Raw genomic sequence first — 14826 nt, 5'->3', positions numbered from 1 at the left:
CCTTTGCTGAATAAAATGGAGTAAGATGTTTTCCTCTTTCTCAAATGAAAGCTATAAAGCTGGACCCTTTGTAATGATGGACTACTCTTTGGTCTCGCTTTGTAAAAACGTGCACCACACATACACATTATGCTAACTCTGTGTATATTTTTTCCAGAATCTCGAAAGTTTACTTTTTGTCTTGTTAACCTATGAGAACAGACTTTTTTCCTTGTACAGTTGTTTAGTTCAATTATATTAGCAAATATTGTAAACATAGTAAAAATAGTAAACTGCTTTTGTGGGCTAGGGTTATGATAGAGTGCTTGCCTAGCACCTGTGAGGCACTGGGTTTGATCCTCAGCACCATATTTAAATAAATAAATTAAAAAAAGATATTGTGTCCATCTACAACTAAAAATACTTTTAAAAAAATTTACATTTATATACAATTGAATTTTTTCCTTATAATAAATAGCTTTATTGTTTCCTCTAGTTGGAAAAGTAGTGTAGAAAGATGAAAAGATTAAGTCAAATAAAACATATACATACACAAATATGCACAGGATTCTTTTTGAACTAAAAATGTAATTCTGTTTCATGTGCTGTTTGCTGATAGCTTGCTTGTTTTTAATATTTATTTTTTAGTTTTAGGTGCACACATATATCTTTATTTCATTTATTGATGTGGTGCTGAGGATTGAACCCAGTACCTCACGCATACTAAGCGAGCACTCTATCACTGAGCCACAACCCAGCCCCAATAGCGTGCTTTACTTACATCAAGGACCTTTAACCGTGTGTATCTGTATAACTACGTACTGTTCCCTTTATGGATATACTGGATAGTCTCCTAAATTAGATGTTCTGGAACAATCCCCCCTTCTACCCGCATTCTATTGACCATCATCTATAGATGAACATCTGTATAATTATCAGTTTATTTTCTTTTGAATAAAGACCTAGAAGTACAATTACTGATTTAAAAACTATACAAGTTAAAATTTGGACATCATTGCCAGGTAGCATTAGGAATGCTAAAATAGTGGCATGCTTGCAAGAACTGTACAAGAATAGATGCTTGTTGCTGGGCGTGGTGGCACACACCTATAATCCAAGCAGCTCAGGAGGCTGAGACAGGACAATCACAACTTCAAAGCCAACCTCAGCAAAAGCAAGGTGCTAAGCAATTCAATGAGACTCTGTCTCTAAATAAAATACAAAGTAGGGCTGGGGATGTGGCTCAGTGGTCAAGTACCCCTGAGATCAATCTCTAGTACCAAAAAAAAAAAGAAAAAAGAGAGTATATGATTGTTCCACCTTTGCTTTTAAGGTGCCACCATCTTCTTTTTTTTTGTATGGGGGATTGGACCAGGTATGCTTAATCACTGGCTGCACACCGAGCCCTTTTTTATTTTTAATTGTGAGAGATGGTCCCACTAAGTTGCTTATGGCCTTGCTAAGTTGTTGAAGCTGGCTTTGAACTTGGAATCCTCATGCCGCAACCTCCCAAACTCCTAGTATTTTACAGGCATGTGCTACTATGCCTGGCTTAAATGCCTGTACCTTTAATCTTTATTAAAGCTTAGAGGTAGAAAATTACTTGTTTAAATTGTTTGTTTATTTTTTACATCCAATTATATTTCATAATATTAAATTATTTTATAATATAAATAGAAGTATGTAAAAGACCAAAATTTTTATTTAAAAAAAAAGTATTTTGAAGTAGGCTTTTAGTATTTTGGAAATAACTCGGCCTATCAGATGACTTTTCGTTTTCTAGTTCTAATATAATATTAGTAAGTTGTTTCCCCCCCTTAAGATTTAAAAAAAATTTTTTTTAGCTGTAGTTGGACACAATACCTTTATTTTATTTATTTATTTTTATGTGGTGTTAAGGAATGAACCCAGCACCTTGCACGTGCTAGGTGAGTGCTCTACTGATGAGCCACAAACCCAGCTCTCTTAAGATTTTTAAAAGATTGAAATAATTATTACTCTTATTTTGGGTTTGAATTACTTCAAATTCTTTGTGAAATAAACTAGATTATGAAAACGCAAGTAGAAACTAATGGGCCAACATTGGGATTTTCTTTCAACACTGCTTGATACTCTTTTGTTCATGAATGTCATATCTCATTCTTAGCAATTTGTTTATGTATATGTGTGTGTATTATCATTAGGGGAGTGTAAATGTATTGAAAGAAGTGGTTATATAAGTTGTTTGATTCCTCATTAGAACAATTCCTTGAGGTTGAATTTTGGATGCTATGTAAAAAAAAGAAATCCACACCAAAACCAACCCAAATTTTAATGTAGTATTAATTTTTTTTAGATGATTTCTTTGGATAATTGCAATGATTTATTCTTGGAATTTCTAAGTAACTTTTTAGTCTTTGAATTAATCTATGTATTAGTATGGTTAAGGCATACTCCTCAGGTAAGTAAGAGCTTGGGGAAATAACATTTATTGTATTTCTATGCTAGCTGAGGAAAGGACTCTGAGGTGGGAAAACATAGTATGTTGTCATATCAGTTAATATCTATAGGGGCTGGGGATGTGGCTCAAGCGGTAGCGCACTCGCCTGGCATGCGTGCGGCCCGGGTTCGATCCTCAGCACCACATACAAAGCTGTTGTGTCCACCGAAAACTAAAAAATAAATATTAAAAAAATTCTCTCTCTCTCTCAAAAAAAATAATAATACCTATAAATATTTGTTCACTGTATAGCAACAGAGTTTAGCAAGACATTTATTGTCTTTCTTATCAGGAAGGTAGAACCATATGGAAAATAATGAAATGATATGCAAATGACTGGAAGTTGTGGATAGTTAGGTTTGAAAGATTCATCCATGCACCCTGGATAATTGTGCACACTTTTAATGACAACTTTTAATAAGAACTCTTCTTTTTGGTAGACTTCATGGGAGACTGTAGGGGGTAAGAAAAAGAATTTTGGTAAGGAAAGTTCAGAAAACAGAGAGAAGAAAATTGAAAGAGATGCAAGTCGTGGACGGGTAAACAACATACGAAAAGGAAGAGGTGGCAATCGTGGCAGAGAGTACTGTAAGTACTGAATCTTTTCTCTCCTCCTTTTTCAGAATTTCCATATATTCTGAAAAGCTGAAACAATAGTCCAAAGAATGGTCATAAATCTACTTTCTCAATGCAAAATTTCATCTAATAATTAATATTAGTAATGAGCTGCATCAGAACCTGTGAAGCAGTTTCCTGTCAGCACTAATGTGGGCTGTAGGTAGTTAATTGTACCTTGTACCTTAAGACTGTCACGGATAAAGGGCATTCTCTAAAAACATGTTGGAGGGATTGGGGTTGTGGCTCAGTGGCAGAGCATTTGCCCAGTATTTGTGAAGTTCTGGGTTCAATCCTTAGCACCACATACAAAAAAAAATAAGCAAATAAAATAAAGACATGTTGTCCATCTACAACTACAAAAAAAAAAAAAGTTGGAGGTGTTGATTCACTGATATATGAAGCTGTTTTTTCTTCCCATTTACAGATAGGCAAGGGTTAGATCAGGAGGTAAGTTGAATAGGTAGAATTTTCTTTCTTTCTTTTTTTTTTTTTTTAGGCTTTACTATTCATTCAGTGGTACACATTATTCTTTTATATTTTTTTAATATTTACTTTTTAGTTTTCGGTGGACACAACATCTTTGTACGTGGTGCTGAGGATCGAACCCGGGCCGCACGCATGCCAGGCGAGCGCGCTACCGCTTGAGCCACATCCCCAGCCCCTACACATTATTCTTACTATGATACAATTAAAGATTTTCTTAATACTTTCCATTAGACCCAGATTTTGGCATCAGTTATCCTAAACAGCCCTTGAGATTTTGCTTGCTTATTTATTCCACTTATATTTACTAAGTAATAGATAATCTTATAGCCATATACCAATGCGTAAAACATTTAAAAAGTTTGCATTACTAATATTTATACTTTAATAGGGCTGGGGATATTGCTCAGTTGCAGAGCGCTTACCTAGCATGTGTGAGGCACTGGGTTCAATTCTTAGCACCACATATAAGTAAATAAAACAAACATTGATAACTAAACAATATTTTAAAAAATGTTAATGAAGGTAGTGTGACATGTAGCAATTATAAGTAAAATATTTTATATAACATTTTGACAGATACTAAGATTGAACCTATTGCCTTGTGCATGCAAGCTTGCAGTCTACCACTGAGGTACATCCCTAGGTCTTATACAGTATTTTAGTAGTGTTATGTAGCAACTATTCTGTTGGAAAAACAAAGGTAGAAAGAGAGGTGAAGATTATGAGGAAGTTTATGGCAAACGTAAATGTATTGAAAGGAAGGCCTCACTGAGACCTTATGTGATTATGTCCTGAATAGAAGTGAGGGGAACAGGGGATGCTAGTATCTCTTATCAAAATTTCTGTATTATACATAATTTTTAATGACAATATAGATGAGGAAAAAGGGAGACTATATGTTGACACAATCTGGATATTTCAAGTTTCCCAAGGACACAGTGTTTCTCTAGTATTGCTATTTTGCTGTTTTGTGCCTTTCCAGACATTGAGCTTAACTAATGAGCAAATTCTTTGTTATATTACATAGTTGTATAATGAAAGTGGCTAATTGAAGCAAACTTAATTTAGACTTTTTTTCATTTAGTCCTTGCTTTAATAGGTGTCTTGGTAAGGTTATATACAAAAGGTTTGAAACAAAACATAGATTTTTCTGTTTTTTTTTTCTCTACTTAGTTAGAGGTGAAGAGAATGGGATTGATTCTAATCAAGGGGACAAACCTTCAGACCGTGGCAAAAGAGCCCGTAATAAAGGTAAGTCTGAATGAGTGTTAAGGAAATGGTTAGCAATGGGAGGAAGAAGGCAGTCTTCATTTGGCTCTGAGTAGGGATGACTGTGTACTCTGAAAGAATGTTTGGTCTTCTAAAATATTAAGATGCATTTACTGATGCCTGTGAATGAATTGCTTGGCTTATGTAGTTTTGGGAAACTTATTGATTACTTTCAGATGAACTAAAAAACTTATGAATAATTTAAAACTAGAAATTCCGACAAAAAGTCATTTGGATTATTATTTTTTTAATAGTCATGTTAGATTTTAATACATGTGTCTTACCTAGGTGATACTGTGTAAAAATTTTTATGTCTATTCACTATTTCATTTAATCAAGGTAATTAATATTTCACGACGGCACATAAAATTTTTTTTGTGGTCATGCATTTGAAACATACTCTTAATTATTTTGGTATATATAATACATTATTATTGATTAAAGCCACACTATTGTTCAATAGATCTTCAAACTTATTCTTCCTGTGTAGCTGAAACTTTGAGTACGAACTCCTTCTACCCCAACCTTCAGTAACCATCATTTTACTCTCTATTTTTATTAATTCAACATTATCTATCTATTTATTTATTTATATTTTTGGATTTGCGGATTGAACCCAGGGCTTAAGGCATGCTAGGTAAGCACTCTACCACTGAGGTACATCCTGAGGCCTTTTAATTTTTTGATACTGGGGATTGAAACCAGGAGTGCTTAGTCAGCCACATTCCCAGGCCCTTCTAATTTTTATTTTGAGATAGGGTTTTGCCAAGTTTCCCAGAGTGACTTTGAACTTGCAGTCATCCTGCCTCAACCTCCCTAGTAGCTGGGAATATAGGCACCACCTTGCCTGGCACCTGTCATGGGTTTTGAATTTTTTTGTTTTTGAGTTTTAGGTGTCCATATATGTATAAATAACATTCATAAAGTTCCAGATGTTTTTTGTTGTTATTGTTGGCTATGTGTTTGGTGTCACATCCAAGAAATTATTGCTAAAATCAATATTATGGTCTGTTTGATCTGTTTTCCAACAAGAGTTTTGTAGTTTTAGCTTTTAATTATGGGTCTTTCCTCCTGTCTTGTGTGCTGCCATTATTCTCATTAGTCATTGTCCTATTACTAGAAACAATGTTTAGTAACACTGTGAGATTACTTTGTAGGTTCCTTTTTCTGATTTTCATTTCATTTTTTAGTGAAATTTAGTAGTGGTTTATGATGTCATGTTGTATTGTGCTAGTTTTTGGGTTTGTGTGTTTCTAGGGATTGTACCTAGCTAAATTGCTGAGGGTGGCCTCAAGCTTATGATCCCCCACCCTGCCTCAGCCTCCTGAGTCACTTGGATTATAAGTGTGCGCCATCACGCCTGGTTCACTCCATAGCTTTAAAAAAATGCAAACCATTTTATAATATAACCTATGTTCAGCCATCACGTTTTACAGATATTACACATTCATAACTAAATTTTCTCTTACTTTTGAACTTCCTAACTTGGGTGGGTAATTGTTTCAACAAGGAACCAGCACATTAAAGTCATGGGTGGGAATGTTAGGGCTAGTAGAAACAACAATGATACTGTGTATGTGGTGAATATAGGATGAAGTTGATGAAGACATAATTAGTAAAACATATTTTTGTTTGATTGTAAGGATTTGGACGTGGCAGAGGGAGAGGAATGGGAAGATTCTCAGCCCAAAGCATGGGGTAAGTCACCTTCAACCTATTTTTGTAATTATTTTCTTCCTTTGCTGTTACAGTAGTTTCCCTTCCTGTTTGTTGTCCCCAGAGTTTTATATAACAAGTAAAATAGTTCAAATGAAATAATGTTTCAAGGGAAAAAAAAGGAAATTAATGTTTCAATGGGCATTAGAGCAGGGTTTCTAGCCTTGACACTATTGACATTTTCAATTTAAAAATAATTTATTGAGGTAGTGGGATGTTCTGAAAATTGCAGGATGTTTCGCATTCTTCTTCTTTTTTCCTTATTTGATGCCAGTAGCATGCCTTCTGAAGTGTGACAGTGAGAATGTACACATTGCTAGATGTTCCTGGCATGTGTGTCTGTGCGTGTACATAATCTGCCCTGGTTTGGAACCACTGCATAGGAGTTGGTAAATCGAACACTTCTCCTTCATTGATAAGTACATGTAATGATTACTCATAACCAAGTGGCATTTTTGTCCTAAATTATGATAGTAAAGAAAAATGTACTAAATAGGTGTAGTTTATGATTGTGTCATTGTGTTTGGGTTTTCTTTCTTTTTTTGGTACTGGGGGTTGAATCCTGGTGACTTTTACTACTAAGTTACATCCCCAGCCGTTTTTATTTTCCTTTTTTGAGCCAGGGTTTCACTAAGTTGCTTAGGGCATCCCTAAGTTGTTGAGGCTGGCCTGGAACTGTAGTCCTCCTGTTTCAGCCTCCTAAGTCACTGGGATTACAGGTGTGGGCCATTGTGTCCAACAGTGTTTGGGTTTTCTTTTTCATCATTTTGCCTTAAAAACCTTAGTTTACACTGGATTTTTAAAATATTTTTAAAAAATTGTAGATGGACACAGACCTTTATTTATTTTTACATGGTGCTGAGGATTGAACCCAGTGCCTCATACATGGCAGACAAGCATTCTACCTCTGAGTCACAACTTCAGTCTCTACTGGATACTTTTTTAAAAATTGTATTAAAAAATCTTAGGGTGGACTGATGGTGCAGCTCAGTGGTCGAACACTTGTCTAGCATGTGCTGGGTTTGATCATCAGCACTGCCAAATAAAATAAAACAGAAACTTAGGTTAAGCTGGGTACTGTGGTACACTGTAATCCCAGTGATTTTTTGGAAGCTGAGTAGGCAAGGATATAGCAAATTAGTCAGGGCAAATTAATAAGACCCTCTCTCCAAATAAAAAAAAAAAAAATAAAGAGCACTGGGAATGTAGCTCAGTGATAAAGTACCCCTGGGTTCAATCTCCAGTACTGCAAGAAAAAAACAAAAACAAAACAAAATTTTAGGGTAGCCTTATGGTGAAACTCAGGAAGGAAGGGAGTAGTTCCAGGAAAAGCCCTTTGTCTCTCCACGGCTTTCAGGTGGTACTCTTGGTCAGTTCCTTCTCAAGTTGTTGGTACCTCCTGTCATCCTGTTTTCTGCCTGAGGAAATTAAGGAAAAAAAGGAGGGATGAAAATACATGTTTAAAACTGGCAAGAGGGGATGGGGATGTGGCTCAAGCGGTAGCGCGCTCGCCTGGCATGCGTGCGGCCCGGGTTCGATCCTCAGCACCACATACAAATAAAGATGTTGTGTCCGCCGAAAACTAAAAAAAAAAAATAAATATTAAAACAAACAAACAAACAAAAACTGGCAAGAATGTTAAAATATCCAAGTATATCCCATTACCTTTAAATTATTTTGTGGATTTTTCTGTTTACTTGTTTTTTGAAAATTTTTAAATTAGTTTTTATTTTGACCTTTGCTTACCTTATGGGGTTGTTCAGTAGAATTTTAATGAATGTATCAGGGATGTTGAACAAAACCTTTTCTTGTCTATATTCATTGGTACTATAAAAGAGGACATAATTTTGTTGTAAAAGATTCATAATTGAGGGGAATGGAGGGAGGGAGGGAAGGAAATAGTACTGGGGATTGAAATGGAGAAATCTTATGCATTTCTGAATATGTTAAAAGGAACCATGTATAACTGTATATATATATCATGTATAACTGTCGTGCACTAAAAAGTAAAAAATAAATATACCATAAAAAGAAAAAAAATTACTCCCCCACCCAAAAAAAAAATAAGATTCATAACTGGGCCTGGGGCTGTAGCTCAGTGGCAGAGCATTTGCCTACCATGTGTAGGCAATAGGTTCTATCCACAGAACCACATTAAAAAAATGTGAATAAAATAGAAGTATTAAAAAAAAGAAGAAAAGACTTGTTATGTATTAGTTTTCTTTGGGACTTCCTATTAATTCCTTTATTTTGACTTTAAACATTCCTAGGTCTCTTGTTTGACTATTAACCGATTCTGTTTGGCTTCCAAGATCACAGGAGATTGGGCATATTCAGGGTGGTATGACCGTAGACATGTTTCCGATCTCTATGGCTACTTTAAATTGCAGAGACCATGTTGTAGAAAAATAGGGCCATGTTGCAAGGCTATATGGAAGATCCCTACCTTTTTAGAAGATCTGCATCATGGAGGCTAGATGAATTCACTGCAATTAAATAGTAGAAGGAGGGAGAAGATTTTAAAGTGGCTGCAAGGAGGAACTGGGCTTATTTTATGAGAAGATTGTGTACAGTTAATTTTGTGGCTTTGATGCTTGCTTCATTTGCCTTTATTTTTACTTATTTTAAACTCCAGGACATTTAATCCTGCAGACTATTCAGATTCTACATCTACAGATGGGTGTGGGACAAAACTAGTAGTTTGGGAAGCTACTCAGAATGGTGCAGAAGAGGGACCTGGTAAGTGTTCTGTTTTTGTTAGAGATGGGTTTTAAATGTTTGGGAGTTTTATATTGTCCTACAAAGGTAAAGCCCAAGTGTGCTAATGGAGACTAAACTGAGAATGATCTTAGTTGGTTCTTACCCCAGAGTCTCTCACTTATAAATCTCCTTGATAAGTTTGATTTTCCCCCCCCTTTCTGAACTCTGAGAAAGAGGCAGTATAAGGAAATCTGTATAAATCAATATCTAGCCATACTTAATTTCAGAATGTGTAGCATACATATACAGTTTCATTGCCAAAGACTTTTTACTGGAATGGCAATATTTAAACACTGTTAATGGTGTATACTAAAATTTGGTGAGATAGTTGGGCACACTTCTACATGCTTGTCATCTAACTATTTGGCGTTTGAGGTAGGAGGATCGCAAGTTTGAGGTCAGAACTAAGCAATGTAGTGAGACTCTGTCTGAAAATGGAAAATAAAAATAAAAAGGCTAGAGATGTAGATTAGTGGTAAAACCACTACTGCATTTGATCCCTATTACTGTAGACAAAAAGAATTAATTAAATTTTTTTTTTTTAATTGGCCAGATAAAGAGATGGGTTTAGGGCAATATTCTTTTTGAAGGTTTTTCTGTATCTTTGCTATTAGCAGATTGTTTCTGAAATTTATGGGCAAATGTTTACATAGAGCTCTTCAGAAGATTTATTGGTAATAATATACACAACTGAGATTATATTAGTAAAAACATAAATTAATATTAACTGAATGAAATATGACCCCAAACATAGGAAGTTATCAAAAGACAAAACATCTATAACATGAACCCTGTGTAAAAAATGGCTCACACCTTTAATTCCATTCAACTTGGAAGGCTGAGACAAATTTTTGGTCAGCCTGGGAAGCTTAGTGAGACACTATCTTAAAATTAAAAATAAAGGGCTGGGGATGTAGCTCAATGTTAAAGTGTCCCTGACTTCAATCTCCAGTAAGACTGGGTATGGTCAGAATGCTAATTTATAAATTTGGTAAAAAAATAGTATCTGCCAAACAGATTGAAAAGTTCAAGTGGGAAGGGAGCTTGGTTAACATGGAGAATGAAAACAATGAAAGGTTATGTAATTTGAATGTTCAGGAGTCATCAGTCTTAAGCTTCATTGCTTGAGTCACAGTATCTTTTCACAGTATGGATTGTAGTAAGTTTACTTCTCCTTGGACAGTTAATGCAACGTTTACATATAGGTGCCCCCCATCTTATTGGGTAGGTATGTTCCAAGGTACCTAAAACTGCAGATAGTATCCTTTTGTGTGTGAATATGCACACATACTATGTATTTTTTCCTATACACATATACTTATGATGTCATTTAATTAACAAATGATCCACTGTTAAGAGGTTTACAATAATAGCCTCATAATAGAACAATTAAAACTATACTGGGGGCTGGGGCTGTAGCTCAGTGGTGCCTGCCTTGCATGTGTGAGGTACTGAGTTCAATCCTCAGCACCACATAAAAGTAAACAAATAAATAAATAAATAAGCATATTGTGTCCATCTACAACTTAAAAAAAATTACAGGATTTTTTTTTTTAAAGTTATGAGAATATACTTGGTCTTTCTGGAACTTACCATTTAATATTTGTGGATTTTGTAGGGCTATAGAAATTGAAAACACAGATGAAGGGGTGGGATTGTGGCTCAGAGGTAGAGCGCTCACCTAGCATGTATGAGGCACTGGGTTCGATTCTCAGCACCACATAAATATAAAATAAAAACATTGTGGCCACATATAACTAAAAAATAAAAATAAATATTAAAAGAAAAAGAAAAAAGAAAACACAGATGAAGCAGGACTACCTGTACTTAGCTTTGACTCTGTGTTTCAAGTGCTGACCATTTTCTTTCAAGGGTACTTACATTGTCTTGATATTTAAAAATTTTAATATTATATTGATCTAACAACCTGGCATCAAATGCTCACAACACAGCTTAGGATTTACCAAAAAAAGTTATTTTGGTTTGGTAACAGTGATGCAAACACTAACTAAAACATTTTGTCTTCTTTTTTCTTTCTAAACTTTAACTTGTAAAAACATTATTGTATGAAGGTGTATGTGGGTTTACATTGATATAATAAAAATACCTTTGAGGGTTGGGGTTGTGGCTTAGTGGTAGAGCACTTGCCTTGCATGTGTGAGGCACTGGATTTGATTCTCAGCACCACATATAAATAAATGAATAAAACAAAAGTCCGTCAGCAACTTAAAATTAAAAAAAAAAAGTATAAAAAATACCTTTGGGGGGAAAACGGGTTTTTTTTTTACTTAAATATATGAATGTTTTATTTAAAAAGTTTGTAGTTAGGGCCACATGCCGAAGTACACATGTTATTCCCAGAGGCTCAAGAGGCTGAGACAGGAAGATTGAAGATTTGAGGTCAGTCTTACCCTAAGCAATTTAGTGAGATCCTTTCTTTCTTTTATTTTTTTTTTTTTGGTAGTAGGGTTAGAACCCAAGGACACTTAACCACTGCCCCACATTTCTGGCTCTTTTTATCTATTTTTAAAAATTTTGAGATAGGGTGTTGCTAAATTGCTTTAGGGCCTTACTAAATTGTTGAGGCTAGCTTCTTGAACTTGTGATTCTCCTGCCTCAGTTTCCTGAGTTCCTGGGATTACAAGCAGGCACCACTGTGCCTGGCAAGTCCGTGTCTTAAAATAAAAAATAGAACTGGAATGTAGCTCAGTTGTAAAGCCCTTTGGTCTTAGTCCCCAGTACAAAAAAAAAATTTTTTTTAAACAGAGTTAGATATATGGCTGGGAGATGTAGCTCAGTGGTTGGTATGTATATACAAGGTCATTTATAAAATGATTATAATATTTTCTGTTTTTATAAATGATAGCTAAAAAATTATTTTTTTTTAATATTTTCACATCCATTTGACAAGATTTTGAAAAAGTTTTATAGATTGGAATTCAAGGTGCTACAGAATATTTGTTGTTTTTCTTTTTCCTATGTGGCTTTTTAGGTTGCATCATTAGAGGACTAACATCAAGTTAAGTTGAACATAAATCATTCATCTGAAATTTATTTATTTTGGTACTGGGGATTGAACCCATGTCCTGGCATATGCTAGGCAAGTACTGCATCGTTGAGCTGTATCCCCAGTACTCAGCCTCCCATAGTGGGGAATGAAACCAGGGTCACTTTACTACTGAGCCAAAGCCCCAGCCCTTGTTGTTATGAACTAGATTTTGCGTAGTTGCCTATGCTGGCCAGCTGTACTGGTTCCTATTAGGAGCAGTTGCTAATAGTTTTTTTTTTTAATAGCCATCTTCTTTCTACCTTTAAGAAAATACCTTTATTCAGAGAGATTCATATTTTACTTATGTCACTTCTGGAGAAATCATGATGAGACAACACAAAGGATCAGATTAATTAATTAATTAATTCAATTATTGAATTGAATTTTTTTTAAAAAAATTATTTATTTATTTATGTATCTTTAGTTTTAGGTGGATACATTAGTTTGTTTTTATGTGGTGCGGAGGATCGAACCCAGTGCCTCATGCATGCTAGGCCATCACTCTACCACTGAGCCACCATCCCAGCCCCTTGAATTGAATTTTATTAACAATTCACAGACACAGCCGTCAAGAGATACTGAAGAAGTAGGCAGGAGGTATTTGGGATCCATGGTTTTCATTCTGGGCATACATGTCCTGTGGTTCAGAGTAATAGCTGAGTTTTGTAAGCAACATATATAGGTTTCTCCACAACCAGAAATATTTTCAATTTTGAATTATCTACATTTTTTCATCCATAGAGTAGCATAGTATTTATGACAATTTAGAGGAACCTGTGCTGTTTGAATCCATGTATTTTGTGACTGTTTGCCATAACTGATCCTAAGTTTAGGATATTCTATTAAAAATGTTCCATCAATAAGGATTCTTCCTCAGAAACACGAAGAAGTTGGATGTTAGATTATTAACACGATGTCAAGGGAGTTAGATTTGGTTACCTCTGTTCCTTTTTTTTTTTTTTTTTTAAAGCAGAAGTGTTTCCCTACTTTTTTTTTTTTTTACACACAAACTTGAAGCAAAATAGGATTTTGCATGTCAGATGCTTAATTCCTTTCTTCCCATGAAGGAACTGAAAACATCCACAGTCCCTTTTTCTAGAAGTGGTTATGGTTAATGCTTTGATTCCTTACTATTTAAAAGTAATTTCTATAGTTAATGTGTTTACATGCATGCTTTGAAATGTAGGGGAATAAATGCTGTACTTACATAAGTTAGCATTTTTGTATAGCAACATTTTTTCTTCAAAGCACTTATAAATGCTGTATGTATAATATTCTGTGAGAACTGTTTGAACACATACTTTCTACCTGTTCCAGCTCCTCTGGACTTATTATGGTAGCAGACCTGATCAGAGCAGCAGAATTGTTAATTTTTGGGGGGATCTGTGAGGAAACCATGCATTGGATCTAATATTTTTTATTAAAAGGTCGCATCTCTAGATTTGGTAATTCTGTAATTCATGTGAATTAGGGTCTTGGGCAAATCTGCCTTAAAAATGAATATTGTTTCTACTTTAAGGCATTCTATAAGAGATTAGTTAAATGTTAAATGCATTTTTTTAAAATGCTGTTTCATGTTTTCTTTCTTTTTCTTTTTTTTGATAGTTTCCAGCTTGTATTTCCTTAATCATGGTAGGATTGCTTGGGTATTACTTAATTGAGGTGGAATAATCAATTTGAGACATATATTTAATTTTATGTATGTAACGCTAAGTTGCATTTGAAAACATTCCTGATTTTATTGAGAATAGATTAAGAATGTCATATTTCTTGAGTTATAATCTGATTGCTAAAAGGGGTATATGATTTTTTTTTTTTTCTTGCATGGTACATGAAAAAGAATCAGTAGGATTAAGGATGATATTTGACTTTGAGCTGTATTCTTTGGTTTTCATTTCCCAACAGATGCCTGGAAGAATTCTGTGGAGGAGTGGCCAACAGAGGACTGGAATGAAGATGTAAGTGTTTGGTGTCAAATCAGACCCATCTTTTGGTGTTTGGTGTGGGCACCTGTGCTTGGGGGAAAACTGGATCCTTTATTTCATCTTGGCTTCTTTTACTAGCTGTATTCTTAGAGCTACCTGTCTTTTTAAGCATATGATTCTTAGAAGGCAGTTGGTTGGTTCAGGTTTGCAAGGATCATGTGATTTTATGCATATGTCTGCTAAAAAGTGACCATATGTTAAATAGAAATGAAATCATTTTTAAAGTGTTTTCTGTTTTATTTATATTGATAGCCAACTGACTGTAGCCTAAATTTGTGGAGTAATCCTTATTCTTTAAAGTGTTTTTGTGAAAGGAGAGAGTCTTATGTTTTGGCTCATGGTTTAAACTAACCTGGGTAAGTTGTTCTGATTCCCCACTTAACCCCCATTTTTTGGATACATAAACTCCCACGCCACCCCCAGCACTGGGAATGGAATTCAAGGCTTCATCCATGCTAGGAGTACTTGGGAAAGAAGCAGCATCA

General features: G+C 34.9%; 1 protein-coding gene across 12 annotated transcripts in view; it reads left to right on the top strand.

Annotated features, from left to right (window-relative positions):
* The window catches only part of Ubap2 (ubiquitin associated protein 2), a 102104-nt gene that overhangs the window by 45695 nt on the left and 41583 nt on the right, over positions 1-14826 (top strand). For all 12 annotated transcript variants that reach the window (XM_027931010.2, XM_027931008.2, XM_027931006.2 and 9 more), the window contains 5 exons: positions 2899-3046; positions 4736-4813; positions 6475-6529; positions 9183-9286; positions 14262-14314. In XM_027931010.2, coding sequence (XP_027786811.2) covers positions 2899-3046; positions 4736-4813; positions 6475-6529; positions 9183-9286; positions 14262-14314 — 438 coding nt within the window. The remainder of the gene's footprint in view (positions 1-2898; positions 3047-4735; positions 4814-6474; positions 6530-9182; positions 9287-14261; positions 14315-14826) is intronic.

This window comes from Marmota flaviventris, chromosome 13 (assembly GCF_047511675.1).
Source record: "Marmota flaviventris isolate mMarFla1 chromosome 13, mMarFla1.hap1, whole genome shotgun sequence".
In the NCBI taxonomy this organism is placed as follows: domain Eukaryota; kingdom Metazoa; phylum Chordata; class Mammalia; order Rodentia; family Sciuridae; genus Marmota; species Marmota flaviventris.
Note: the sequence above shows the minus strand (reverse complement) of the source record. Positions and strands in the feature narration are given on the sequence as shown.